This window comes from Monomorium pharaonis, chromosome 9, assembly GCF_013373865.1.
Source record: "Monomorium pharaonis isolate MP-MQ-018 chromosome 9, ASM1337386v2, whole genome shotgun sequence".
NCBI lineage: Eukaryota > Metazoa > Arthropoda > Insecta > Hymenoptera > Formicidae > Monomorium > Monomorium pharaonis.
Window position 1 is genome coordinate 802,784 of NC_050475.1, and position 26,070 is coordinate 828,853.

Sequence of the window (26,070 nt, forward strand, 5' to 3'; positions counted from 1 at the left end):
TTGCTAACTTACAACTTATTTAACTAAGGCGATTTAAACTGATCCGAAAACCGTTCTAAAAATTAAATTAATGACAATTGGAAACAGGCATTTGCCATATATTATACAAAAATTTGAAAACCAAATGGATAATATGACAATACTTAAAAAAATGTCAAGATATTCTATAAATTGTGTAAAGATCAGACATTGGTTAGTAATGATTGAAGTTTTATCGCTTTCAGAGCAATTTAAGCGCCGATACTTTCCGATATATATAGATCCCTAAAAAAAACCTTCATTCTTCATAAATTAACTTACCAGTGCTGGCAACAGCAATAAGACACATTTATTATGCCAAATCACATGTGGTTTACAATTCTTTAAAACTTCAATTCAAGTACACATACGATATCAATCAGATCACAAATAGAGAATGGAAGTTTTTCCTCATAAACTTCCTCTCCATGTGAAAAAGTTCATAATCGAGGAATTCAAAATATATATGTATATAATATATATTATGTATATATGCCTATATAGAGTACCATTTTTGCATTCCATGATGTTAGTGATTCCAGATTCACTAATCGATATGGTGCTTTCGTCAATATATGTGTATGTGTGTTTGTGTGTATATTTTATACATACATACATACATACATACATACATATATATGTGTGTGTGTGTGTGTATATACAATTATGCAGATACCTAACGCACCTCCACTCCAATAAAGTTCATTCATTTGCTAAAAAAAGCTAACTAATTTATGATTTTTTTTTTTCTTTAAAAGGAATCTCGGCGCCCACAAGCAAGTTTCCAGTAACATATGACTGACAGTAGAAGACTCTCGTATAATTTTTTTACATTTGTATGTTCATAATTTGCACTACATGAAAACTTTTATATGTATATATAAAAGTTCTCTATGTCCCACTTCACTTTCAGTCTTGAATTTTCTTAGAAGTGAAAGATTAACAAAATAATTAAGAAAACTCAAGACTAATATAATAACATCAGAACAAAAAATTAAATTACGGGTTAAAATAAAATACTTTCGTCTACGATTTGTCTAGTTTTGACAAGTGGAATCGGATGGATATCTGAACATCACTTGAAAATCCTGCTATTCAAAGAGTTAAAGATACAACACAAGATGTATACACAATATGATATTTGTGATAATATGATAACGTTCATCATTGTTTCCATTTGCAGCAGCTTTTCGCGCAATTATTAGAAGAATCGTCGTAAAAGTTGTGTCGGTATCTCTTGCATTAACGCGGTTTCACGTGAACACATTATCAAGTTGCCTTTTCACGCAGTGTCCCTGAGTCGAGCTTACTGTGGGCAACACGATATTCACATCGCACCTAGAATTACCATTCAGCATCCCCATTTGCCTTTTGGAATACATAGTCTTTTCCACTTAGATTCATTATACCGTCCTTCAGATAAAACTTCCACTTATTTCGACTCCTTGTAATCTGAGAACAAAACGTTATAAACATACATGAAATATAATTAAATTTGAAATAATTTATATAATTGTAAAATCAAATATATATTTTATACCTTATCATATTGACAGACGACTACATTATCGGTATCGAATAGATCAGCGGGATCATCATCCGTAACGTCATCCTCGGAATTAAGAGGTTCCTAGCACAATCATCTTGTAAAACAATCCTATTCAAATTATTTGCAATTTATTTACAAGTATTTACCTCTTCACGAGTCGCCGCTTCATCATTTTCTTCTTCCTCTTTTTCATCCATATCTTCGTCATCATCATCATTATCCTCTTCCTCTTCATCATCGTCATCATCAGTGGAGTCACCGACTCCTCCATCTAACTGATTTATATTATTTTGCTGCTGGAAGAGCGAAGAATGCATATTACGTACGTGTATGTACGTGCATGTGTATTTATCCACTATCCACTATCTTATCTTTTATGGTATGTTCTCTCAGTTTGTATAGGTTAAATATTCCATTTTACCTGATTTTGAGGTGGCCTTTGTGTGACATTGTTTGTACTTTGTGGAACCACTTGAAGCGGCTGATTCACTTGCAATGGAGTTAATGTCGCTTGCCCTTGCAACGTGGAATTCACATGCTGTTGCAACAGAGTCGAAGCTAAATTCGCTGGAAGACCCATAGCAGCAGAAATTACTGGACCTGTTAAAATTGTATGCAGCTGGTTTGCTGAAAAAAGAAATATTTTTTTTATTTACATAGATAAATTCGCTGACGTATGTACGTGCGTGTACATACGTCAGCAAATTACATATATTACAATAACATTAGACAAATATTTATAGGTATTTTTATAATTTATATTATAAAACTTATATATATAACAAAATTTAAATACACAAAAAGTTTAATCTGCACAAGTTGCTCTTTATGAAATACAAGATCCTCACCTTGAAGAGCAGATGCGGGAACTTGTATGCTTAAAATCCTCTGTGGTCCGTCTGGAATACCAGCTTGTGGAGGTAAGGTGATCTGTATCGGCACTTGGCGCTCAGCGAGAACCGCCGAAGTGGCCACCACTTGTTGCACAGGCGTCGTCGAATGTTGCTGCTGTTGTTGCAACGTTGTTCCCGTGGAAGGATGCGTGTGTTGCTGAGGTTGTGATGGTTGCTGCGATTGTGTCTGCGCTTGTTGCTGTTGCGATTGTTGTTGTTGAGGTTGCGTTTGCGACACTGTGTTTCCAGCAGATGGTTGTACAAAATGATTTCCTACATTAGCTGTTACAACATCGAATATGTAATATGTATATATATACAAAATGTATCACTATTACCAAATGCTCTACCAAATGAAACATCCAGAACATTCGAAGAATCTCAGTGAATCATCTCATATAAATGCATTTTACTGAGAATGAAGTCATTTGCTAATCGCACGTTCTCAATTTGTTTTAACATGTACCTTTATTGATAGACACAGCTTTGTGCGTATTGATCTGAGGAACTTGTGGCTCTGGTGGATCTGGATTCAATTCCACGGCTTTGCTAGCCATTAGTTTTGTTTCCCATATTTGCTTAAGCTCCTGTAGGACCTGCTCATCCACACCCTCGTCTATAAACGACTCTCGCACTCCCGATATTACATCTTCTATCACAGTATTGTATAATTTCAGCTGTAAGATAATTTATGTGGAATTCAGTCTTTTGTATTTGTAGATATATTAAAAATACATATAAGATTTACACCATGCATTTCATGTAATCTTTATATATCCATTATAACACATATTAATAATTATACTGAAATGTTATATAAGCATAAGTATGCAAATGTATTCCCATTAAGAAATAAAAACTAATGTAAGTTTACAAATAAAAATGTTATGCAAATAATATTCATCTGGCATCTCCAATTTCTTTATTAAAACTTTTATTAATGTTCCTTAGATTTCTACTCAAATTCTCTTCGCCAATGATTAAATATAAACTTAAGTGTTAAAGATACAAAAGAAACATAATACTATACATTGCATAGACAATTCTGGTTGTGTTATCCTCTGATCCTAATTCAACTTACATCAATGTCTCTATTATGATACAAACAAGAATCATACATTAAGAAAATGATTTCAGTATTGAAGCATGAAACAATCGATATGTAAACATCTGAACATTGTTTGCTCAGAGATATCACAGTGCAACACAAGTGATTCGGCATTTCAGATACGCAGCAACGGTATGGAAGATTGTGAACCCCCTCGAGAATCGGAGTGCTAAGAATGCTGAGCGACGCAGACGTGCCTCGCGTTTTACTCGCTATCATCCTCGAGACGAGCTGCAGTTTTCTCGAAGTTTGTTCCACGATCAAGCGCCACCGAGTCACCGGACGTGCGCGCGGGGCACTGTGTCGGGTAACTCAGGGGGATGGTTTTTCCGTCGGGGAATCCGTCCAGAAGGTGCGTTTTCGCCCACGACATTCTAACGACGTTCGTTCCACGCTTTTACTCACCACGCTGGTCTGGCTGAGGGCCATCGTGGCGGCGTGGACGCGCTCGCCCGTCCGAGAGAGGACAAAACCCTGACGATTCGACGACGGGGACGACGATGTAGCCTGCCCGCGTCGCCGTCTCAGTGTCCACACCGATGCATCGTTGAGAGAGGAGGGAAGGATAGACGAATCTCACGGTAGTCGCGGCAACAGGGAATGCAAAAGCAAGTTCCACCTTCGTCCACGAACACCGTCGGGTTGGCTGCTTATAACATATAAACTCACGCAGTGACTGCGACAGGCGCCTGCCAATGTTACCAGTTTTGAGAATCTGTTACCGAGTCACGGCTGTGGAGGAGATGAAGAACCAAGGGTAAGAACCAATAATATTAAAGAATCAGTGAATGCTCAGTGTACGATTGGTACTTGCTTTTGGTTCTTCTTTCTCGCCACAACCGCGACATGTGGCAGAAATCCAAAATCTACATCGCTGCATTCGCTGCAGGCGGCCGGTCTCCTGCGCGCAGGCGCGTCACGAGCGCAGCGACGCATGCGCCGAATGCGAATGCTCGATGTAAATATGCGCGCGTTTTTTCGAACATGCTTTGTGGTTGTCGGTCGACAAGGAGAAAAAGACAATTCTGAAATTTCTTTATTCTTCCGATCGAAACGTTCGAAAAATTTACGATAAATAAAATGCTATGTATAGATTGTAATATTATACTGATGTATTATTTATCACTCGTAGCTGCATTATATTGCGCTTTTTGTAAGCGAAACATTTGTGCGATTTCAGTAAATTCACTTTGCGAGTTAACTTATTGATCGGAGCTTGTGATTAATCGAAATCATATCGGCGTGACGTTACGCAAACTCACCATATTTGTAGCGCAGGAGTGGACCAATCAGCGGTAAAATCAGACACTAGCTGCGCCGCTGCGAACGACGTTCCATAATCATTCTCGCCTCGTCGTCGTTGTGTCAAAGTATTTGTTGTGTGTGCGTGTGTGCGTGTGTGCGTGTGCATACGGTGGTGCTCGAATGATTTCGCGGAGAGTGTGTGTGCACGAGACACATATGCAACTCTACACTAATCGCCGTTTAGTCTAGCAAAATATGAAATCGGCGTGATATACGCGCGCGTAGTACGACAATCGCAGAGACCGAAGTAAATCGCTGATCGGCTTCAACGACGATCAGGATGAACGTTGTCACCGCTTTGAAGTTTTATGTAACGAGGATGACAGAAGACAGCGGGCCTGGCATGAAGGTTCTGCTGATGGATAAACAAACTGTAAGAGCGGCGACCACTGCGAATTATAATATTCTGTTTTTTCAGCCCTTCTGAGCCTTTTGATTCTCTTTTTTCTCTTTAATTCCTATATTTTCCTTTAAAAAATATATATATTAGAACACCTGCAAAAAAAAAGACGTGACAGGTCCGAGGGATATTGTTATTCTTTTTTTTTAAATTTTAGACAAGTATAGTCAGCCTGCTCTATAGCCAGTCAGAGATATTGATGAAGGAGGTGTATCTGTTCGAGCGAATAGACACCGCCGTGCACAACGACACCTTGAAACATTTAACGTGTATAGTGTTCGTGAGGCCGACCAAGGAAAATGTCGACTTGCTTTGCAAAGAGCTCAGATATCCCAAGTACGGAGTGTACTATATTTGTAAGTAGCAATGTGTCTGTAAAAATTATATTCTTAAATAATCGGACGTTGAAAAAACGAAGCAAAGAGATGTTAATTTTGAAAACTGGTATATGGAATAAAAAGTGACAATTGCCAATAATATTTATCTGCGCTAGATTTCAGTAACATTATTGCCAAAGCGGACATAAAACTTTTGGCAGAGAGCGACGAACGGGAGGTGGTCAGAGAAGTGCATGAGTATTACGCTGATTACTTGGCTATTAATCCACACTTGTTCTCGCTTGGAATAAACGCCTGCTCTGAAGGTAACGTTTACTTACAAATTCATTTTGCTTGAATCTTGTAAGAAATTTTGTAAGAATATCTAACAGAAGTTATTTTATTGGTCATTTGTCTGTGATTTAAGGATTAACTTGGGATCCGGTGCACTTGCATAGGACTGTTCAAGGAATAACTTCTGTTTTACTATCACTGAAGAAATGTCCATATATCAGATACCAAAACAGTTCAGATATGGCGAAGAGATTGGCAGAGAAGATAAGGGAGGTGCTCAGTAAAGAGTCAAATTCCTTCGAGTTTAGGCAGGAATCTAATCCTCTCCTTCTAATAGTCGATAGAAGAGACGACCCTGTCACGCCATTGCTGAATCAATGGACGTATCAAGCAATGGTGCACGAATTACTGACGATCAATAACAATAGAGTTAACTTGTCTCATGTAAAAGGCATTTCGAAAGAGCTGAAAGAAGTTGTTCTGAGTGCAGAGCATGACGACTTTTATGCAAATGTAAAAAAATTCTTCCTCTATAATCGGATTATATATGAATTCATATTTTAAACCATTAGCAGAAATAGATATAAATGAATACAAATTGAATAAAATGTTTTATACTTTTTTATAATTATTTTTTAAATTTTATAAACTTTATTTTTTTCCAAAAGATTTTCTGTGTATTAAAGAGATATATTTTTGAACAGAACTTGTATTTAAACTTTGGAGAAATAGGACAAACGATAAAAGAGTTGATGGAAGAGTTTCAAAAGAAAGCAAAGAAGCACCAAAAGGTTGAGAGTATAGCTGACATGAAACACTTTGTAGAGACGTATCCCCTTTTCAAGAAACTTTCTGGCACCGTATCAAAGCACGTTACAGTGGTTGGAGAGCTTTCCTCTTTCGTAGAAAAACACAATTTGTTGGAAGTATCAGAATTGGAACAAGAACTGAGTTGCCAAACCGATCATTCCTCGCAGGTAATTTTTATATCTAAAAAACGATTTTTTTTAAATATATGTATAAAATTTCTTTTTAATTATTTTGTTTATAGCTACAAAAGATAAAAGCGCTTATCAACAATCAAAAAGTACGAGATGTAGATACCGTTCGACTAGTAATGCTTTATGCACTGCATTATGAAAAACACGCGAGTAATGATATAAACGGATTAGTAGAGTTACTTAAGAAGAGAAATGTTTCAGACAAATATATTAAGGTATTTATATAACTGTTTTTTTATAAAAAAAGTATACATATAATAATATACAAATTTAATATTTCCAGCTTGTATATAATATATTAGAATATAGTGGTGTCAACACAAGGCAGAGTAATTTATTTGATCGAGAAGCAGTCGCCAAAATAACCAAAAAGTTATTCAAAGGATTAAGTGGAGTAGATAATATATACACGCAACATTGTCCTTTGATAAATGAAACGCTAGAGGATTTGATAAAAGGAAGATTAAGTACGCAGGCATTTCCATATCTTGGTAATATGATTATGTCACGAAGGTAAATAATATATTTACATTAACAAATTACACACGTGTATTAGATATAAATTATAGATAATACATTGTTGTCTTCCATTTTTGTAGGCCACAAGACATAATAGTATTCATGATCGGAGGTACAACTTACGAAGAAAGTTTGACCGTTTATAATTTAAATAAGCAAAATCCGGGAATAAAAATTATTCTAGGCGGTACCACCATTCACAATTTTAAAAGTTTTGCAGAGGAAGTCCATCATGCCACCAGTGGCATCTTAATGCGATATAAAATCGGAAAAAATTAATGATGTTGATATCATCTTATTCCAAAATATTTATTTACTTTGTTATATATTTTGCTATTTATACATTTATGTAATATCTCCCTTTCTTTCTCCCTGTGTATACAAATATAGAACTACTCCATACCAGAACATTTGAACGTAAATCACTTCGAAATATTGCATGAAACAGGATATTCCCCGTTTAATAATTTTATATTTTCTATCTTTATCGTGAAAACAATTTTCTTTTTGCTAACTGCTATTCCTCGTCCTCATCATTCAGCATATATTCCATCGGCACGTCTGTGATTTCGTCATCCTTTAGTGGTACCTTCAATAAATGTGCATTATTTTTTAAATGTTGCAACAAATATAATAAATAATATATAACATATTGACTGTTGAATTTACTTTAATGTTTAATCATTTTTATAATAAAATCCCAAATTAGAAATCTATTAAAATAAATTTATTTACAGCCAGATGAAAAGTAAAGAAGTCTTATTAACTGTTTTTACATTTCTGAAGCTTTATATTTCCAAATACTCATTATCTTAAAAATATTGATTTCTTTTATAAAATTTTATTAATAAATTCATCCTAAACGTATTGTGAAATTATTATCTTAACGCATAAAAAAATTTGATATACATATAAGACGTTTTATTAAATATTAATGAATATTAATAAAAAATCTATATTAAGTTATTTTAAATTATAATTTTATATTCTAATGTTAGAACAGTACTTAAATTCGATGTCATTTACACATAAATATTTTTTTTATTCTAAACACATACACTAAAAATAAAGTATTCAATAACTTCTAAATACACCCGTTTTATTGCACTCTTTTAATAGATATATGCAGTAAGAAGCAAAAATTCATCACATAATAAAAATTGATATTAATTGATTAATTTTCATGTAAAAATATCAATGTGCGACACTAATACTCACGTTTTCTTTTCTTCTTAGAAACTCTAATAAATTTTCTGCTTCTTAACAAATATACTAGCACCTACAAATAAAGCTACTTGTAACCTCAACCTCAATTTCAACTTCAACATTGCTGTTTTGTTTAAAAAAATGTATTTATATAAACAATATCTTTATATAATAAAGAATGCTTCTATGCTTTATATATTATATTTTGCTACAAATCATATTGATTAAATCTAAATAAAAATATAAACATTTTTATATAAAAAAATATACAAAAATCTATTAAATATAGTTTTTATAATAATGTAATAATGAATAAATATTGAATTGGCTTAAATAATATAAGTATTAAGTATGGTAAAACTAATTCGTATTAAAAATGTGTTCAAAATAAACTAGAAAAATCAATATTCAACAAAAATTTTATCTATTGCAAGAATTCTTCGTACGTCCGTGATACACATTTTTTTTCTTTGTGTAAATGTAAATGAAACTTACCTCTACAATACCAGTAGATAACGCATATCCTGCCATTGCCAATGTAGCGACAAGCGCGGCGAGGATCTGATTTCTTCTCTTATTTGGAAATTCACTTTCAGAATCTCTTCTTAATCTGTCCACATTCTTTTCGGCTTTGTGCTTCTCATAAGTCTGATATTCGTTTTCAAAGTATCTCTGCGATATACGCGACACATACTTCACTAAATTTGTACAGGCTTTCAGATAATTTTTTAGAACTGGGTTTGGTAATGGGGCCTTAAGCAACGGTGCTAAATATGAGTACACTACGGCGTCTATCGCAGTAGGTTGCTGCCCACAAAAGAAATCTCTATCTCCAAGTCTTGTAGACAATAACGTTAAACATTTTTGTGCTTCTGAATATACCTGTCGTTACATAAATTCTTAGTTAAAAATGTTGATCTTATATCCTTACAAGATTAATTGTAAAATAATATACGTTAATTATATAAACATTCTCTTATGTATTTAATACATTCGAAATTATTCTAGACACACGTACCTCATTTTCAATAACATTTATATTATCTTCCAAAGGATATAAACTTTGCATCAAAGCGTGCGCTTGCCGCTCAAATTTACCTGGATAATAGAAATTAAATGGAAAAGACAGCGCTTTGCAATACCATGGTCTGACTAACTCGTCTAAATTCTTCTTATCTATCCACCTAAAAAACAATTGTAATGTTATATCCTATATACATTTTGTGCCATAATTAGCAAAAGCAGAGATAAAAGGTTTTAATTATATTAATGCATCTGCTAACGTAAAGCCAATAAATATTATATCCACAAAACTAGAGAACATAAACAAACATATATGTGTTACATCAGAATAATATACATCCCATAAACTTAGATAAAGATATTTTAGTATTGCTACTTGAGAGACAAATATTTTACTTATCTAATAAAGTTAGATAAATTTAGACATTTATTCTTACTAGCAATTTAAACCTTGTATATGTCATTAGGAAAACTGTACTCTCCGTAATATTTAAAATTACTAATAATTCAAGTTGTTGAAAACTTTGTTAATAAAATTTAGACAATAATTCTATAGGATTTTGAATTTAATTTTAGATCTAATTAAAGACTTTAATTTTAAGACTGAGAGAAAATTACATATAATACGTATATATCTAAAAAATTTTTTTGGTAACAATGATGAATAATCAAGTTATTTTTCAATAAATTTATAATTAAATTTTTTAAAGTTTGTCTATAAACAAAAATAACTTAATATATTTTCTATTAATCAAATTGAGATCTTGTAAGAGCTGAATTGCACCTTATTCTGATGCGTTTCTGTTTCATACCATATAAATTGAAAGGCTGGATATAACTTTTCCTTAAGCAGAGAATCATAAGCCAGAACGTCCGCGCATTGCTTATCGCTTAATGTATAGTCAGTACTATGTTTCGTTCTAAAGTAGGGCAGTATATCTTTAGCTGTATCCAAAGTACAATGACCAGTCCTAAGCAAAGGCAATCGACCATTTGGCGTTCTAAATGGGTTACTTGCTAGATGTACTTTTATAGGTACCCCACTGAATTTAGCATACGCCTGTAACAAATAATGGCTGTATTAGAAAATGACAGATACTGATAACAGAAGTGTAACCTATTACATCATATCAAGGTATTAAATTACTATTATATTAAATGATATTAAATAATATCCTTTTTCTTTAGAACTAAACTTCTTAAAGGGTTTATCTTTTCTTTTTTTTTCTTCAATGTAAATAGAATAAACCACAGTAGAAAGTTAAGTCCTAAGAAGTTAAGTTTCAATAACAAAGTAAATATAATCTCTAATATGCAGATTATAGTTACGATTTTGATGGCTATTAGATAAGCACTCAGCCTTCAATGAATCAACTTAGATATTAATGGAGTGAGGCATGTTTTATTGCTCTTTCTAATTTTTGTTTTACTGGTGTTGCATTCAGTTGACAGTTTAGATCAGTTAGTTACATCCAGTTGACAATTCTGACCTTTATGTATAACATAACTATCAGTATGCCTATCTTTCTCGAATAGCATTTTTAAAAGGAGAGTATCACTTTGATAACTTTTTCAGCCAACTATATATATCACCTGTTTCTGAAATTAAATTTTGAATGAAGACTCCATTAAGATTCATTCAAAATTCTCGGAAAACCTCTCTCCGTTGTTTACATTCCCTTTCGAGGTATAGTCTCCCAAGAATCTTTTATTTTCAATTAACGAGTTAGGTAATCGTTAGAAAACCATCGTAAGCGCTACCGACGTTCTCCAAATAAAAAAAAAAAAAGATTTTAAGTCGGCCAAAGAATCCACGTAACGAGAAAGACATTTGACGTTTCCGAAAATTGCGTGTCATGCTCGACGTGCCACGTTATGAGGAAAAAAGGAAAATTTGCCGCGTCGTTGATCGGGCAACGTGCGTGTCACTCATAACCTCCACCTGTCCAGCAAAACACACCAGAACTTGCAGACACTCGATGTCGACCGACGGTAGACCCCAGTCACCCTTCCACACGTCTAGCTGCAGAACCTCGGCGTTGGCCATTTTCGGAAACTTGCATTGCCAGACTGCCAAAGTTGAGCGTGAATCTAAACGCGCTCGAGCTTGAACAAGTTCCTCGAAGGCGCGCGAAGACGAAGACTCCTCTCCTCTCGTCACCCCTCCTCAGTAAACAATTCACTCAATTCACCGTCGCGTGGCACCAGAACCAATGTTACATATATGTAAACGCGTCTTAAATAAAGATGATTTAATTTTTTAATTTATCTCTAGAAAAGATAGAATTAAATCGTTTCATCCAGATAATTTTTAAATGATTTTGTCGTTGAGCAAAAAATTTAGGATGTCAAAATAATGTGTTCATACCTTTATTTATATTTTATTAATAAAAACAAAAGTTTTTTTTTTTTAAAGAGTATATTCTAAATCTAAAAGTTATACATAAAAAAATTTAATAATTAAAATCACTATTATATATATTATAATTTTAGTTGATAAGCAAGATGTTAATGGAATATTCAACTTGATCGACACCACCAATCAGATTGCTAAGTTTAATTAGGGTTTGAATGAATTTATAGAATTTGATTGGTGATGTCCGTTTACATTGTACGCATCTGGAACTCATTCTCTCACAGGCGTCAGCATGAAAAGGCACCCTTAAAATGTAGATCTGCAAAATCTGCAGATGAGTGAACGGGCCTTGAATTTGACACTTCGGCTGTCCCCGGGTCCCCCGGTCCCATTCAGTTCCCCCGATTGGCGTTGTTATTTATTAATGTAAAACTATGTAACGATCATTACATAAGCGTGAGTAAGGAGTTTTTTTATTTTTGAATGTGTACAAAAATTTAATTGGATTTAGTATAATCAAATGATTCGATAAATAGAAAATAAAAAATGAAAAAAGAGCATACTCAATTAATTAATTGTTACTTGAATTTTTAGAATCCGGCGAAAGAAAAGCAGTGATAATCGGCGGTGATAAGAGATCTCTTTTGGTTGCTGTTAGATTGTTATAATAATATCCAACATGCTCACGCCATTTGTATACTGGGCCCAGACGGAGAGTCAAATCACACTAAAAGTAGATCTAACTGATGTTAAGGTATGTTATCCAACATGTAAAAAATACAAGAACATACATTTTTTGTGTTTATAAATATAAAACTTTGGTCAAGGCACTAATGTAAATTATCATAATTCTATACTCTTATTTCATAGGATCTTAATGTCAATCTAAAAGAAACTACGCTACAAGTTACAGCCTATGGACAGGGAGCAAGAGGGTTAAATAATTACAGCTTTAAATTGAATTTTCATTCACCTATTGATCCAAACGTAAAGAGTTTTTAAATCGATTTTTAAATGTATTTTTGATACAAATTGTACTAAAGAAAGTTAATGGGTTTACTGTAGGAGAGCAATTACAAAGTAATTGATCGTGAGGTGGACTTTGTTTTGAGAAAAAGGTTTAATGGTTGGTGGCCGAGATTAACGAGTCAGCCACAGAAGCCTTCGTGGCTCAAAATCGATTTTGATAAGTGGAAGAGCGAAGACATGGACGACAATGAGGACGAGAAACGTAACATTCTTAACGATTATCCCGACATGTACGATAAGTTGCACAAAGAAGAATTTGGTTATAGAAAAGGTATACATTATTACAAATTGATTTTACTATAATAATGCCACAAAACTAATATATTTTATTCTCTTTTAGAAGATTTCAAGAAAGTGTATCTAGTCATATATAATCTTTGTCAATTTGTTGGTTTCATTTACGTGCTTGTTGTAATGGCCATAAGATACTCGCGCAACGGACAAGGTATACTTATATTATTTTAAAGTACTTTTTTCGTAAATTATGAGCTCTAGAAATGTTATCAAAGCTCCTTTAGTTCTTTACGTCGAAAATTATACAGTGAATCTTGTTTTTTAAAAACGTACTAATGCGACATGCGTTTTTAGATTCTATGAAGGAAACTTATGACGCAGTTGGCAATCCAATGAAATTTCTACAACTTTTACAATTTTTGGAGGTGATGCATCCTATGTTCGGATACACGAAGAGCAGCGTGCTGATGTCTTTACTGCAGATGGGAGGTAGAACGTTCGTGCTGTTCTGCATGATAGAAGCCGAACCTCGTATGCAAACCAAACCGATCGTCTTTTATTTATTTCACTTATGGAGCATGGTGGAGATAGTTAGATATCCGTACTACATCACGCAATTGCTGAACCTCGAGATACCCTTTTTAACGTGGTTGAGGTACACGATATGGATACCGTTGTACCCCTTGGGCTTTTTATGCGAGGGTATCATAATACTACGGAATATCCCATATTTCGAGGAGACTCAAAAGTTCACCATTAGCTTGCCGAACCGCTACAATTTTGCTCTTCACTTCCCATCTCTTTTAAGAATCTATTTGCTTTTTTTATTCATGCCTGGAATATACACGCTAATGACTCGTATGTATCAGCTGCGGTCTAGGAAACTTCAAAAGTCCAATATTAAGAAAAGGTACAATTGATTTCGCGGAGTAGGTAATAATCTCCGTGGGTTTGTCTCTTTTCATCTGTAATCGTTATTGTGCAAAGAATAAAAAAAGAATAAGATATGTAAGTGATAAGATAGAAGTAACAAAGCTTTGTTTTGGAGAGGGAGAGAATACACAGCTTTCATAATAATGGTGTAATTTTATATAGACATTTATATGTAATTCTTATCATTAAATATTTGTCAAGAGCAGAATTTTGAATTGTATGCTCTAATTGTATAAAGCGATTTTGTTTTTAAGCTTTGTTATTCAGTATACAATTAAATGCTATGTATGGATACATTGAACGCAGAACCTATTTTCATTCTGCGTACATGCTATATTGTACTAAGTTTGAAATAATATTACATCACAGATCTCATTAAATAATTATACAATACGATTATTTGACTGCATTTCATGAAGTAAACGGCATTACTAAGAATTTAATTTCTAATTTAGGTATATTTAAATCTTAAATGTTTGAATATATTGTACTTGAAGAAATAAAGTAAGTCATGTGATTGGGACAAACATGGTTTTCAAATTCTGTCTCTTAGATTTTTAGTTTGTGAGAATGAAAGTATACAACAAATGTGTAAATATGTATCTGATTATAAATTAATGCGAGATATAATTGTTATCTCAGCAGAATTCGAAAGCTCGTTGGAAGAGAAAGGTGTGATTTACAGTGCTTAACAGTGTAACATAAGATTTACTTATTGTTTTAAAATGTATATTATTATTAGTATTATTTTATATATAATATTATATAAAATAAAAATGAAGAAAAATGAAGAGAAAGTGTAAAACGTTGAATTGCAAATTGGACGAATTTGAACTTCAAATTTATTTTAAATAAGCGCTATCGATATTTTCAGAACATCGATATATATCGATTGCCGCTACTTTTTAATCCGGAGATCGGATCGGAGTTCCAGGCTTTCAGGCGAATTTAGGTTAGGAAGCATGGTAAACACGTTGTCTGCGGACTGCGTCCCATGAGCAGTCTTGTCTCTGGTCGAATGAAAATCAGTTTCAACGCGCTTGAATTTACTCCAGATTTATGCGACGTTTAATATATCTTCGGATTTTAGATTATTCCGCTCCGACTTAACGGAATGAGATGAATCTTCCATTAAACAAGTATTTCGAACTCGTAACGAACAAGTACTCGTAACGTGACGTGACGCAAGGCACATTTTCGTGTGATCAAATCGTGACCGAATTGTGGCGAAGGTGTAATGTAAAAATGTACCCTGCCGATGTGACAAAAACGTCTCCACCGGCGACTGCCAGTGGTAAAAAGGTGTTCCTGAGCGACGCGGACCTCGACAAGATGGCCATGCTCCTCGTTGGAAATCAGCAACGCTTCAGAGAAAACATTATAATCCCCAGGATACTGGGACCCGTGCAGATAAAGTCTATCGACGAAAAAAGGGTAGAGCGTGCGATGGAAAGCTGTGTGTTCAAGAGTATCATGAGTTGTGTTATTGGTATGCCTCTTCATTATTCCTCTTTGTACACAAATATCGAATTTCTGTATATATTATATTTTACAAATTATATTTAATACTTTGCAATTTTATGTTGAATTAGACTCAACATAATACATTGCAATATCCTACTGTATTGAATTTCTTAAGCATTCAAATTTATGATTATAACATTCAAACTATATTTTGAAATGTTCTTTTTTTGGAGGTATTTATTCTATTATTTTTTATTTATTTTTTCTTTTTAAATTTATTCTATTAATATTCTTTAATTCATGTTGGATCCTAGTGGATGAAATTGAGGCTGATAATTATCATTTTGTAAGAAATATTTTGGATTGCAGAATCAAGAATAAAATTACAACATTAAAGTTACATCGCGTTAATTAAAAAAACATTTGTCTTTCAGGATATGGTTTGGGAGCGGCCATCGGGTTGTTCTCTTCCAGCGTGAATCCCAATATGACGAGTGTTGAGCAGCAACAGAGTGCACGAGAAATATTCAGGGAAATGAAAACCACGACTCTCAGCTATGCGAAAAACTTCGCGGTTGTTGGATGCTTATTCTCCGCCATCGAGTGTACAATCGAATCGGTAATGCTCAAGATACGCGTTAGAAATCTCGAAGAATTTCGAATAATAATCTATTACTTTGCTTGACATGTTTTTCTCGGCCATGTCATAAAAAGGCGTTTTTTAATTTCAGTATAGAGGTAAAACCGACTGGAAGAATAGCACATACGCAGGCGGTTTAACGGGCGGACTAATTGGCTTAAGAGGTATTTCTAATTTCCCCAGTTTTAAAGCTACCAAGGTTCCGAAATTCACTGTCAGTACTAAAAATCTATAGTATACTTAAAATGACAGATTTTTGGTACCAGCAACGTTAATCAGAACTTAGTCTAATTAATAACATTTTTCAAATCTACATTAAAAATCTAACATTTTTAATCTATTTTAATCTGATCCCATTCTTCTTGCAGCTGGAATAAAGGCGGGTATATTGGGTGCCGCAGGTTTCGCGGCGTTCTCAACGGTGATAGACTATTACATGATACACAGATCTTAGATCGCGTAGCACAGGTTGTTGAAAGATATATATATATATTTGTATAAAAGAGATATAAAAATCTATGAAATTATCTATACAATTCCTGTATAAAAACATTGAAATGTTTCTGTGGTGTAAATATGCTCGTAAAACTAATATCGTGTGACTGAATTAAAAGCGTAAAATATATTGCCTTTTTAAAAAATTAATTTACCACCTAATATTCATCCAGTTTCACGTTAGTATTCACGAAATTCCCTTTACGTGTTCTTATATATCATCACATTTCACGCGTTTCGTTGTATTGCACGAAATAATTCGCACAAAGAAATACTTGTATGTGATTTACACGTAAAAAGTTTCTAACCATTGTCACATCTTATCTTAAACATTTTTAACATTACATTTTTACTTTAAGTATGACGAATATATATTTATATATATTTAGGAATACATCTATCATTTATATGCTTTGTGGACTCTTATATGAGTGAAGGAGATCTAGTAAAAAGAAGTTACGAACGGCCAATTACGAGAAAAAAATATATAATGTTATATATCTAAAATTAACTTTGGATCGTTCTACACTGTAACAAATTTGTGTAAAATTAAAACAGTAATAGTGGATAATTTTGAGATTCACTATAATAGTTGTAATTTTCGCATGTTTATAATTTTGCAGTATACAATTAAAATAATTTAATTTGTAAAAAATTTGTTTACAGTTTATACATAAGTGTAAAAAATAAATTATGGAATTATTGCATAGTTTATATACAAAATTACATACACATAAAAATTTACAACTATTATAGTGGGTGTCAAAATTACCCACCATTATGTTGTAATTTTACACAAATTTTTTACAATGTATTTTTTAAAAAGTGGTTTGACACATTCGTACTTCTTCGTTTCTAGATCCTAGCTCAATATTAATAATTAAACGATACATTACTTTTAAATAATCTGGCGCGATTAGTCAGATCTTTTTATCCGAGGATTGCATCAGCCTTAAAGTTTTATATCTGTCTTACATGAATTTAGTATGAGATATTCATTCAACTATTATTAGTACAATGTAAATTTTATCTATAACTTAATATGAATGTATAACTTAATTATGGAAATGTTTTTTTTTTCGATGCAATTTAAGCGTTTACAACAAATTGTTTGCATATTTATCCACGAAAAAGTTTTGCAGTCTCTTACGCATGTTAATATTCGTATGTGATAGTGAGATAGATAAAAGTTTTGCAAGGCACTTCTCTTCACAATTCTTTTCCATGTCGCGTTCTATTGTACAATCATCTTCGCTTGAGGTAAACTCTTATTTATTACGTTAAGTATAAGATATCTATTATTTTCTTTTGATAAAGGATGCTGCGTATACAGCTGAGATCTACGTTTACAAGTTCTTTTCTCTTTTTTTTAAATAAGACATTATTAGGCGTTACCTTATATGGAATATTTGTGTTCACAATCTTGCTTCATTGGTCTCGCTTGGTTTTTCTTATGCAATAAAATATTATTTAAATGCTTATTATGCCTATGTTTAAATGCACGATATGAGTAAAATTAGCAGTTTGTCAATGATTAAGACAGAAATTACATAAAAAACTGATAAATTGAAGACAAATGTTTCTTTAAAAAAAAAAAAAGAATCACAATAAGATTCTCAGTAAGTACTCGCACAGTAAAATCTTCGAGATAAAGTGATTCTCGTTCGAGTAAATTTTTGTTAAAAGGAACAAGTTACTCAAGTGCCTTACCTATTGACCTATTGGATATGCAAACATTTGTTTCATATTATGTCATTTCAGATCGAGTTTGTTGGTCTATTTGTTTTTCTGGACAAGGCAGCGAATGGCTAACAGAGGCGTCACGAGCCCTCACATCGACAATATATGCTTATCAAAAGACGATTAGTATTTTGATATTCTTATGAGATATATGTCTATAAAACGCGTATCAAAAAACGCGTATCAAAATAAGATTGCCCTAATAAAAGGTAAACTTAGAAAAATATTGCCCGAAAATCAAAACCCCGTGATCGCGTGAGCCACTAAAAAAGTTTTATAAATCTTTTTTTGGCACTCGTAACAATGGAAGAGTCGTTTTCTTTGCTCTATACGTCGGTACACAAATGCATATTCGATCAGGGTTGCTGTTGTTGCATCTGCGCTTGCATCACAGCCAACAATTCCTGCATGTGCCGTATTTCCGCCTCCTTTTCTTGCAAAATGCGATCCTTCTCCGACACGGTGCCGTTCTTGTCGGTTTCCGCGATGCTGCATGCAAGAAAGAAACGAAAGTCAAAGTTATATGTTTGTATGAACATCAGAAATATAATGAAATTTGATGAATATTTTAATTTATAAATAAAGTAAAACAAAATTTATGCTCACGTTTGACGTCGAGGGGGTACCGGAGCTCCCTTCGCTAATCTCTCGCTACGATAATTCTCGTAATGTACTTCTTGCGTTACTTCCTGTAAATCTTGCATGTGTGTGCTATAAAACCAAAATAAAAATAGACTTATGACTTTGTCAATGTAAAATATATAATTGCAATAAAAACTATACTTACATCAGCATCGTTCTTAACTTGATAAAATCGCAATGATCGGGGTTTTCCACTTCGACGACACCCCACGGATACAATCGGCCGCGTACCCTCTTCCCTTTGACCTCAAGCAGAGTATTCGCGCCGCACACCGCGAACGGGACAGCCTCTTTCAATTGACGTACTTGCTCCTTGTAATCCTCGTCCTCGTCACTATCACAGTCCGGTAAGGGATATATTTTGATTCCATTGCCTTCAATCTCCTCCATGACTCTCTTTTTCAGGCGTAAGACCTCCTTTTTGGTAAGTACATCGGCTTTCGCTATTACAGGTACTATATTAACTTTGTTATGAAGTTGCTTCATAAACTCAATGTCCAGTGGCTTCAACCTGCATCAGGAGAAAAAGAGGAATCAATATTATTTCTATATTATTTGCTTTTATCTTTAACTCTAAACGATTAACTTAATTTTATAGGATAATAATTTGCACCCGTGGCCAAATGGAGAGATGAAATAGAAACAACAATGTATTCTATTATCCACAATGTTTCTCCTGTTTAGGCCGCTTTCGTCACGAAGAAATCTCTCAAACTGATCATCTATGTATTGAATGATGGCTCGGAAACTGTCCGTGTTATCAATCGCATCTCCATAACCAGGGGTATCAACGACCGTTAATCTGAGTTTTACACCTCTTTCTTCAATCTCGACCGTCGAAGCATCAAGTTTGACAGTTTGATTGGTTTTCTCTGTTTAAAAAGATACATGATGTTTGAAAAAATAATAAATATTTTAATCACAAAATTTAAAATCACATATTCCACTTGTGTGTCACAAGTCTAAAATAAAATTTTGCAATAAATGCATTTCACGCCTACCGACTGCATCAGGAATTATTCGCTCAGGATACAAATCCGTGAGAAACAAACTGTTCACCAGGGTAGACTTTCCAAGGCCGGATTCTCCTACAACCATGAGCGTAAACTCGAAACCCTTTTTCACGGATTTCCGATGCACTTGATTCGGCAGATTCGCGAATCCCACATATCCAGGCGTTTCGAGGCTCCCAAACTGGAAAGAAGACATACATACATCTCGAAATAAAGGACAAATATGTAATATTACTATATTTAAAAATTTTTCGCAAAAAAGTGAAGGGATACATATTTAGATACATTATTCTCCTTTTTTCAAAACAAATTTTCGACCAATAAATAAAAAACATTGATATCATACAGGATGTATAAATTAATAATATATAATACATAAATAAATAACAAATCTCAATTTCTAAATAACTTATTAAAAAAACAATGGTTACAAAGAATCTCAGTAGTACCTAACATCAGTTAGAAAAATTAAAATTTATTTTTATTCATTATTTATTGGTTTACATATCCTGCGATATTCGATATTATTCGGTACCTATTCGATATTTATCGGTCGAGAACCCTTTTTTTCTTTTAATTAGATACCCCAAACGAAGATATACAATTATATGTGGTTAAGGCTGACCGCAAGCATTTGACACGTATGCCGGACGCACTCACCGTTTTCACGCTCTCGCTCGACATGTTGGACGCGTGAGACCGTGGACACAGTTTCGCGCTTTGTTTCGAAGGTCACGGTCAACTTGGCCGAATTCCCAACCACGTGCAGCAGGCGCGGATGCGTCGGGACGTCTCAAAAGAGAAGGATATCGTTCGCGGCGGGGCTGACGGGAGAGACAGACAGGTTACGGACTCGGTCACGGACGTGTCCGCATCGTTCGTGCGAATGCCGTTCGATACGTTTGGCGCGTCTCGTCACGGTCTGAGGTCTGAGTTGTCTGATCGCCGTCGCTACAGTAGCCCTCGAAAGCGTCGTGCGGTTGCACCACGTCCAGGCGTGACAGGGAATCTCAGGGAACGGGCGCAGACGCGCGGACTGTACAGGATATCGCGTTTAGAGACGGAGCCAACGTAGGGCGGGTAGACGCGGAAAGGAGGGGAGCTGATGAATCGAAGTATGGAGCAAGTTGAGGCGTGGCAACCGAACAGCTGAACGGCATTCCGTTACGTCCTCGCCTCGTAAAAAGTCACGCGATGCGATTCGACAAACTTTGCAAAAAAATCATCAATTACTATATGCGATATTTATATGTACTTGTCGATAATGGTATATCAATAAATTTTCTCACCCCCTCCATATATATTTTGTTTTTATTTTATATTGCATTTAATATTTTATTTGACCAGACAGAATTTTCAATCTAATATATTCTAATATATTATACTTAGAAAGAAAAGGAGAGATACAAGGCGCGCTTACAAAATATATTACGGAAACACGCATTGCATATTATTATTATTATTATTATTATTATTCACAGTCACAAGTTACATCTCGCTTACTTTTTTAACCGTAACCGATATCACACTTACCCTAATACACTGCACAGATACGAGGCAAACAGCTACTTTATTCAGGAAATAGTATCATATACAAGCATTGTTTTACATAATATTTATTATTATTTCGAGTTTTCGTTTTTTTCTTTAATCATTTGCTATTCTCGACGTTTCTCGTAATCCTCAACGTCACTGTTAGCATTGGTTAATTCATTACATAATTATTAATATATAATAATCGGCGCGTCCTTCTTCTGTATCGCTTTCTGCAGAAATTTCCCCGTAGAAATTTGAAACACTCGCATGCTATACTTCACAATTCTTCCTCAATTGGGTGTCGATCGAAAAGAAAAGAAAAAGATTATTATTTAGTAACATTAAATAATTGTATGCTATTATCCTTAACGAACGATTGATACACAATGATCAGCGTTGTACAGTGAAACGTAAAGTTCTATGGAAGGAAACCTAGTTATATAGTCGCCACTTTCCTTTGTACTTCCTTAAATCCCGGGCTTAGTCTCGAATACAGATTAAGAAATACTAGCGTAAGATGAAATATACATGCTGTGACATTTTCTTATATTTTGTGATAGTTTGTACATATACCCTCAGTATTATTACAGACACAAAACCCAACATTAAATTGACACGAGTATTAAAATGTACTCAACTGCATCTTAACAATCATTTTATGTATATAAATCGCTATCGCTATTGTAGCATGCATTGTGCATACGTTTTTTCTCTTTATGTATATGTAGTTACAAGTACTCTATTTTCATTAAGAATCGAGAGAAGTTAATTTAAATACAAAAGACATTAGAAGAACGATAATATTTATTCTTGATTAAAAATGCGCAAAAACTTAGGTAGAACTGTAATAGATTTTTGTAGCATGTGTGTATATATATATATATATATATATATATATATATATATATATATATATATATATCCTTCCTTGCGGGTGACATCCCTTGTAAGAATTAAAAAAGACATTTTCAGATATTGTAAATGTTCGAAGAATCACCACTAGATTTTAGGAAACTATGAGGGAATATTGAATTAATTTTAAAATTTTGTCAACAATGTTTTTTCTCTCCAATTTCCTCGAGGAAATCTGAGACTATTGATGATTTCGTTAGTTTTACTTTTCCATTTTCAATTTTTCTTCTCGAGGCTTTGCACCTCCGTAAATGGAACTTGTTTTACTCGATTCCGCAATTGCATTTACAGGCTCTTTAACAGTCCTTGGTTTGAGCTCCAACCGTTTTCTTCCAGTAGTGTCTAAAGTAAAAAATGTAATTAAATGTTAAAGATATAAATGTAACATAGATTATAATTTTAATACGTATGTTTTTTAATACTGTTTAGTAGAAATAGGACAATTATTTCAACCAAACGCGATTGCGCAAATCAATTTCTAGTCATACATGTAGTACGAGAAATCCTTAAGTAAAAAAAAGGATTTTTTTCAGTGACGAGACATAAACTTATAAAATGTGAATTCAAAATATAATTTTAATTCTCGGATTTTATTGTTAATAAATTATGATTTCATAAAGGATATAAAAATTATAAAAATATTTTCGTAGAACAGGTGATACTACGTAAAAGTAATTTATAATCGATAAGTCTTCGATTCATTCTATATGTATCAGTTTATATAAACACAATAAAAAAGTTCAATTTTCAAATGATTGAGTGATAATATGGAATAATAATTGTGTAACCCATTTTGCGAATTAACTAATACAGTTTTAGGATTTTTATTAAATTACAATACTGTGATTTATGATAATTAATAATGTGCTTCTGAAGATGATATACATTCAGCACACATACCTGGAGGAGGTGCATCCTTGGCATAATCATCAAGAGGTCTTCGGTCTGGACCAATTCCCCGAATTGGAGGTTTATTAGTGTAGGCTCTGCTAGACGTACTTCGCGACCAATCACGATTTCCACCTGTGTCATCGTTGAATTGGCCGTAATTGCCTCTATTACTTCTAGAATCCCATCTATCGTTACCTTGCCTACTACCTCTGTCGCTGTATCCTGCGTATCAAAGACAATAAACCATTAAAATCTTTATCTCGTCATTTGCACGTTAAATTTACACGTGCTATGACAGAAGAGAGAAGAGTTAGTTTGCAATTATAAGCGTTAGTGTGATATTAATGTACAAATGCAAGATTTGCATTGCGTTCTATTATCATTGATGAAAGCGCATAATGTTTACTTGAATATGAGGATTTACTATCGAAATCATCGCCGTATCCGCTACGGCCGGAATCTCGTCCTTTGAATCCGCTACCACTGCCGGCGCCACCAGTGCGACCTCTCCTATCAAAACCTCCACCACGGTCGTTTCTCTTTCCTTCCGCTACATCAATCTTGATCAGACATTTGTCTACCTCTACTGCTCCATCCATCTCCAATGCTGCCTCCAGATCGGCCAAGTCTTCAAATTCAACATAGCAGAAGCCCTTAAATCTACAAACAAAAAACAAAAGATTTTAAAAAAATCAATCTTGACATACTCATTTTTTCTCACAGTTAAGACACATACTTGTCGGTGTCTCTATCTTTAACCAGTCTGATGACCTTGACATTGAGCTTCTCAAAGATTTTGTCAACGTCGCCTTGCACAATTCCATTTGGTAAATTTCCCACATATGCCGTGTATGGAGGTTCTGTCGGCAATGGTTTTCTACTTCGATGAGAGGAATAGTCTCTGTAAATAAAGAAAAAGAAACATTAAAAACATTCATTAAATCTTCGTTTTTTAGCTAAACTTTTTGCATAGTTTTCACCTTTTCTCTCTTTTGCTCAAGTATGAAACAAGAGAGAAAAAGAGAAAGGAAAAACTGAACCATACAAAAAGTTGAAAAAAACAAGCCAACTATTGTTTAACTTGAGATTATGACATTGAGTCCTATTACATGCATGTAAGTTTATGAATCATTGTATCCACCTGTGAAGCAGTTGCAAACGCTTTTGCATCACATTTTTCTATCTAGTTTTCTCAAATTTCTCCTAGGAAAAGACTTGTCTTCTCTCTTAACAAAGTCGAATACTATTACAAACGTACGTCAACGTAATGCATCAAAATAAATCTGCTAACGTCGGTTGCGTTCAACTGCTTTTTATTAACAGATTTTATGACATAATCACGAAGAAGTTACAGTTTCGGTCTTGCTCTTATCATTATCCCGTGTTTCAGCCGAATGCATTTTCTACGCGAAAAAATTACACGCCGTACGCGCGCGCGCATACACACATGCATATTGTGCATGCATGCAGCGAGGAGAATATCGCGTGCCAGGAAGGTACGGCGACGTGCAACTCGAAAGATCCACACGACGGCGACGGCGGAGTTGCAGTTCGCATCTGACAGAACCCGGGCAAAATTTGTCGTGACGCCGCTGCACACGCTGTCGCGCAAAAACCTTCCTTCCTCCCTCTCTGGCCCCGTGTCTCCTTTCTCGCGCGGCGTGCACCGCACACACGTGCACCGTTCCCCGAGCCGACGGGGTCGACGTGCCGTCGCGTCGCGCCGTCAAGATCTGCCGGCCTCTGGCGCGAGGCGGCCCGGCCGGCCAAAATAAAGCCGCGTGTCTAGCGGCGGTCACCGCGCAAGGTGCTGCGGGCGCCCGCACTCGGCGTAACTCTCACTTAACCTTAAAACCGGGGTATACACGCGCGCGGGACAAGAATACCCGCGGCGACGCGGCTTGGCGCACGTGCGTCCCGCGGTCGTCGCCGGCCGGGACGCCGCCGGCCGCGTGACACGGCCGCAAACGCGGCCGATACTTGCCTTGAATCGTCGTAACCACCTCGACCAGCCATATTGAATGCTCGGAACTAACCGGGACCGCGTGAGTCGAGTCAGTCACCGTGCGAGCGACACCATCGCGCCCCGACGCTCGACGGCACTCGGTCGATGCTCGACGGTCGGCGACGTGGATCTCGGACGTAGACGCGCGGTCGCGTGCACCAGGCGATTTTAATCGAGCGAAATAGGACGATCTAGGGCGAGTTGACATGCGACACCAGACGCACTTCAAACCCCAGCTCGGCGATCTCGCTCGGCATCCGCACGTTCGATCGACCAATCGCGCGTGCGACGTGAAGAGCGCAGCGACACAACTCGCGGAAGCCGGACGCGCGATTGGTGGACGGATGCGAGCCGTTCTCGCGCTCGCGCTCGAGTGATCTTCGATTGCGTCGCGCGGCGTTCTCCTCCTCCCGATGCCGCGAGTAAAAAACCGAAAAGAGGCTACGTAATTTTATACATTTTTTTTTCTAGTGTAACACAAAAATAAAAAGGGCTAAGGATCGAGAAGGATCCTTGGAAGATAAATTTGTAAGCGAAAAGTCATGAG

The 26,070-nt window shown here is 35.1% G+C and overlaps 7 protein-coding genes across 17 annotated transcripts; 3 read left to right on the forward strand and 4 right to left on the reverse strand.

Moving 5' to 3' along the window:
• Positions 1-283: 283 nt before the first annotated feature.
• LOC105834437 (transcription initiation factor IIA subunit 1) lies at positions 284-4,429 on the reverse strand. Of its 3 annotated transcripts, none has more exons than XM_012676917.3 (7): positions 3,974-4,429; positions 2,927-3,137; positions 2,416-2,742; positions 1,989-2,194; positions 1,714-1,860; positions 1,559-1,648; positions 284-1,470 (listed from the first exon to the last, which is right to left on the reverse strand). In XM_012676917.3, exons 1-7 carry the CDS (start codon positions 3,995-3,997, stop codon positions 1,363-1,365), a joined length of 1,113 nt encoding a protein of 370 aa, XP_012532371.1. In that variant the 5' UTR covers positions 3,998-4,429; the 3' UTR covers positions 284-1,362. The 3 variants fall into 3 exon arrangements, with proteins under 3 accessions (XP_012532371.1, XP_028049302.1, XP_012532370.1); XM_028193501.2 differs by having other exon boundaries at positions 1,714-1,863; positions 2,416-2,697; positions 3,974-4,425; XM_012676916.3 differs by having other exon boundaries at positions 1,714-1,863; positions 3,974-4,423.
• A 494-nt stretch (positions 4,430-4,923) lies between these two features.
• LOC105834435 (vacuolar protein sorting-associated protein 45) lies at positions 4,924-8,056 on the forward strand. Its single transcript, XM_012676912.3, has 8 exons — positions 4,924-5,246; positions 5,431-5,629; positions 5,767-5,916; positions 6,018-6,397; positions 6,589-6,861; positions 6,936-7,100; positions 7,169-7,398; positions 7,485-8,056. The coding sequence occupies exons 1-8, from the start codon at positions 5,154-5,156 to the stop codon at positions 7,681-7,683; spliced, it is 1,689 nt and encodes a 562-aa protein (XP_012532366.1). The 5' UTR covers positions 4,924-5,153; the 3' UTR covers positions 7,684-8,056.
• LOC105834439 (metaxin-1) lies at positions 7,713-11,957 on the reverse strand. 4 transcript variants are annotated; one of them, XM_012676920.3, is made up of 7 exons: positions 11,594-11,957; positions 11,227-11,232; positions 10,446-10,693; positions 9,629-9,794; positions 9,106-9,492; positions 8,623-8,683; positions 7,713-7,993 (listed from the first exon to the last, which is right to left on the reverse strand). In XM_012676920.3, exons 1-7 carry the CDS (start codon positions 11,678-11,680, stop codon positions 7,977-7,979), a joined length of 972 nt encoding a protein of 323 aa, XP_012532374.1. In that variant the 5' UTR covers positions 11,681-11,957; the 3' UTR covers positions 7,713-7,976. The 4 variants fall into 4 exon arrangements, with proteins under 4 accessions (XP_012532374.1, XP_012532375.1, XP_012532376.1 ...); XM_012676921.3 differs by lacking the exon at positions 11,227-11,232 and having other exon boundaries at positions 7,715-7,993; positions 11,594-11,946; XM_012676922.3 differs by lacking the exon at positions 8,623-8,683 and having other exon boundaries at positions 7,718-7,993; positions 11,594-11,945.
• A 133-nt stretch (positions 11,958-12,090) lies between these two features.
• Positions 12,091-14,712, forward strand: LOC105834438 (very-long-chain (3R)-3-hydroxyacyl-CoA dehydratase). Of its 3 annotated transcripts, none has more exons than XM_028193502.2 (6): positions 12,091-12,445; positions 12,584-12,743; positions 12,860-12,976; positions 13,055-13,289; positions 13,362-13,463; positions 13,607-14,712. In XM_028193502.2, exons 2-6 carry the CDS (start codon positions 12,669-12,671, stop codon positions 14,170-14,172), a joined length of 1,095 nt encoding a protein of 364 aa, XP_028049303.1. In that variant the 5' UTR covers positions 12,091-12,445; positions 12,584-12,668; the 3' UTR covers positions 14,173-14,712. The 3 variants fall into 3 exon arrangements, with proteins under 3 accessions (XP_028049303.1, XP_012532373.1, XP_012532372.1); XM_012676919.3 differs by having other exon boundaries at positions 12,095-12,449; positions 13,359-13,463; XM_012676918.3 differs by having other exon boundaries at positions 12,096-12,445; positions 13,359-13,463.
• Positions 14,713-15,430: 718 nt separating this feature from the next.
• On the forward strand, positions 15,431-16,914 carry LOC105834451 (mitochondrial import inner membrane translocase subunit Tim22). Its single transcript, XM_012676941.2, has 4 exons — positions 15,431-15,674; positions 16,084-16,268; positions 16,381-16,453; positions 16,658-16,914. The coding sequence occupies exons 1-4, from the start codon at positions 15,431-15,433 to the stop codon at positions 16,741-16,743; spliced, it is 588 nt and encodes a 195-aa protein (XP_012532395.1). The 3' UTR covers positions 16,744-16,914.
• Positions 16,915-17,854: 940 nt separating this feature from the next.
• On the reverse strand, positions 17,855-22,609 carry LOC105834452 (septin-1). Its single transcript, XM_012676942.3, has 6 exons — positions 20,840-22,609; positions 20,168-20,360; positions 19,780-20,038; positions 19,312-19,677; positions 19,131-19,235; positions 17,855-19,013 (listed from the first exon to the last, which is right to left on the reverse strand). Exons 1-6 carry the CDS (start codon positions 20,861-20,863, stop codon positions 18,881-18,883), a joined length of 1,080 nt encoding a protein of 359 aa, XP_012532396.1. The 5' UTR covers positions 20,864-22,609; the 3' UTR covers positions 17,855-18,880.
• Positions 22,610-22,619: 10 nt separating this feature from the next.
• On the reverse strand, positions 22,620-25,740 carry LOC105834453 (eukaryotic translation initiation factor 4H). Of its 4 annotated transcripts, none has more exons than XM_028193498.2 (5): positions 25,503-25,740; positions 24,255-24,419; positions 23,925-24,178; positions 23,528-23,740; positions 22,620-22,969 (listed from the first exon to the last, which is right to left on the reverse strand). In XM_028193498.2, exons 1-5 carry the CDS (start codon positions 25,532-25,534, stop codon positions 22,830-22,832), a joined length of 804 nt encoding a protein of 267 aa, XP_028049299.1. In that variant the 5' UTR covers positions 25,535-25,740; the 3' UTR covers positions 22,620-22,829. The 4 variants fall into 4 exon arrangements, with proteins under 4 accessions (XP_028049299.1, XP_036148321.1, XP_036148322.1 ...); XM_036292428.1 differs by lacking the exon at positions 25,503-25,740 and adding an exon at positions 24,966-25,427; XM_036292429.1 differs by lacking the exon at positions 25,503-25,740 and adding an exon at positions 24,966-25,413 and having other exon boundaries at positions 23,943-24,178.
• Positions 25,741-26,070: the final 330 nt, after the last annotated feature.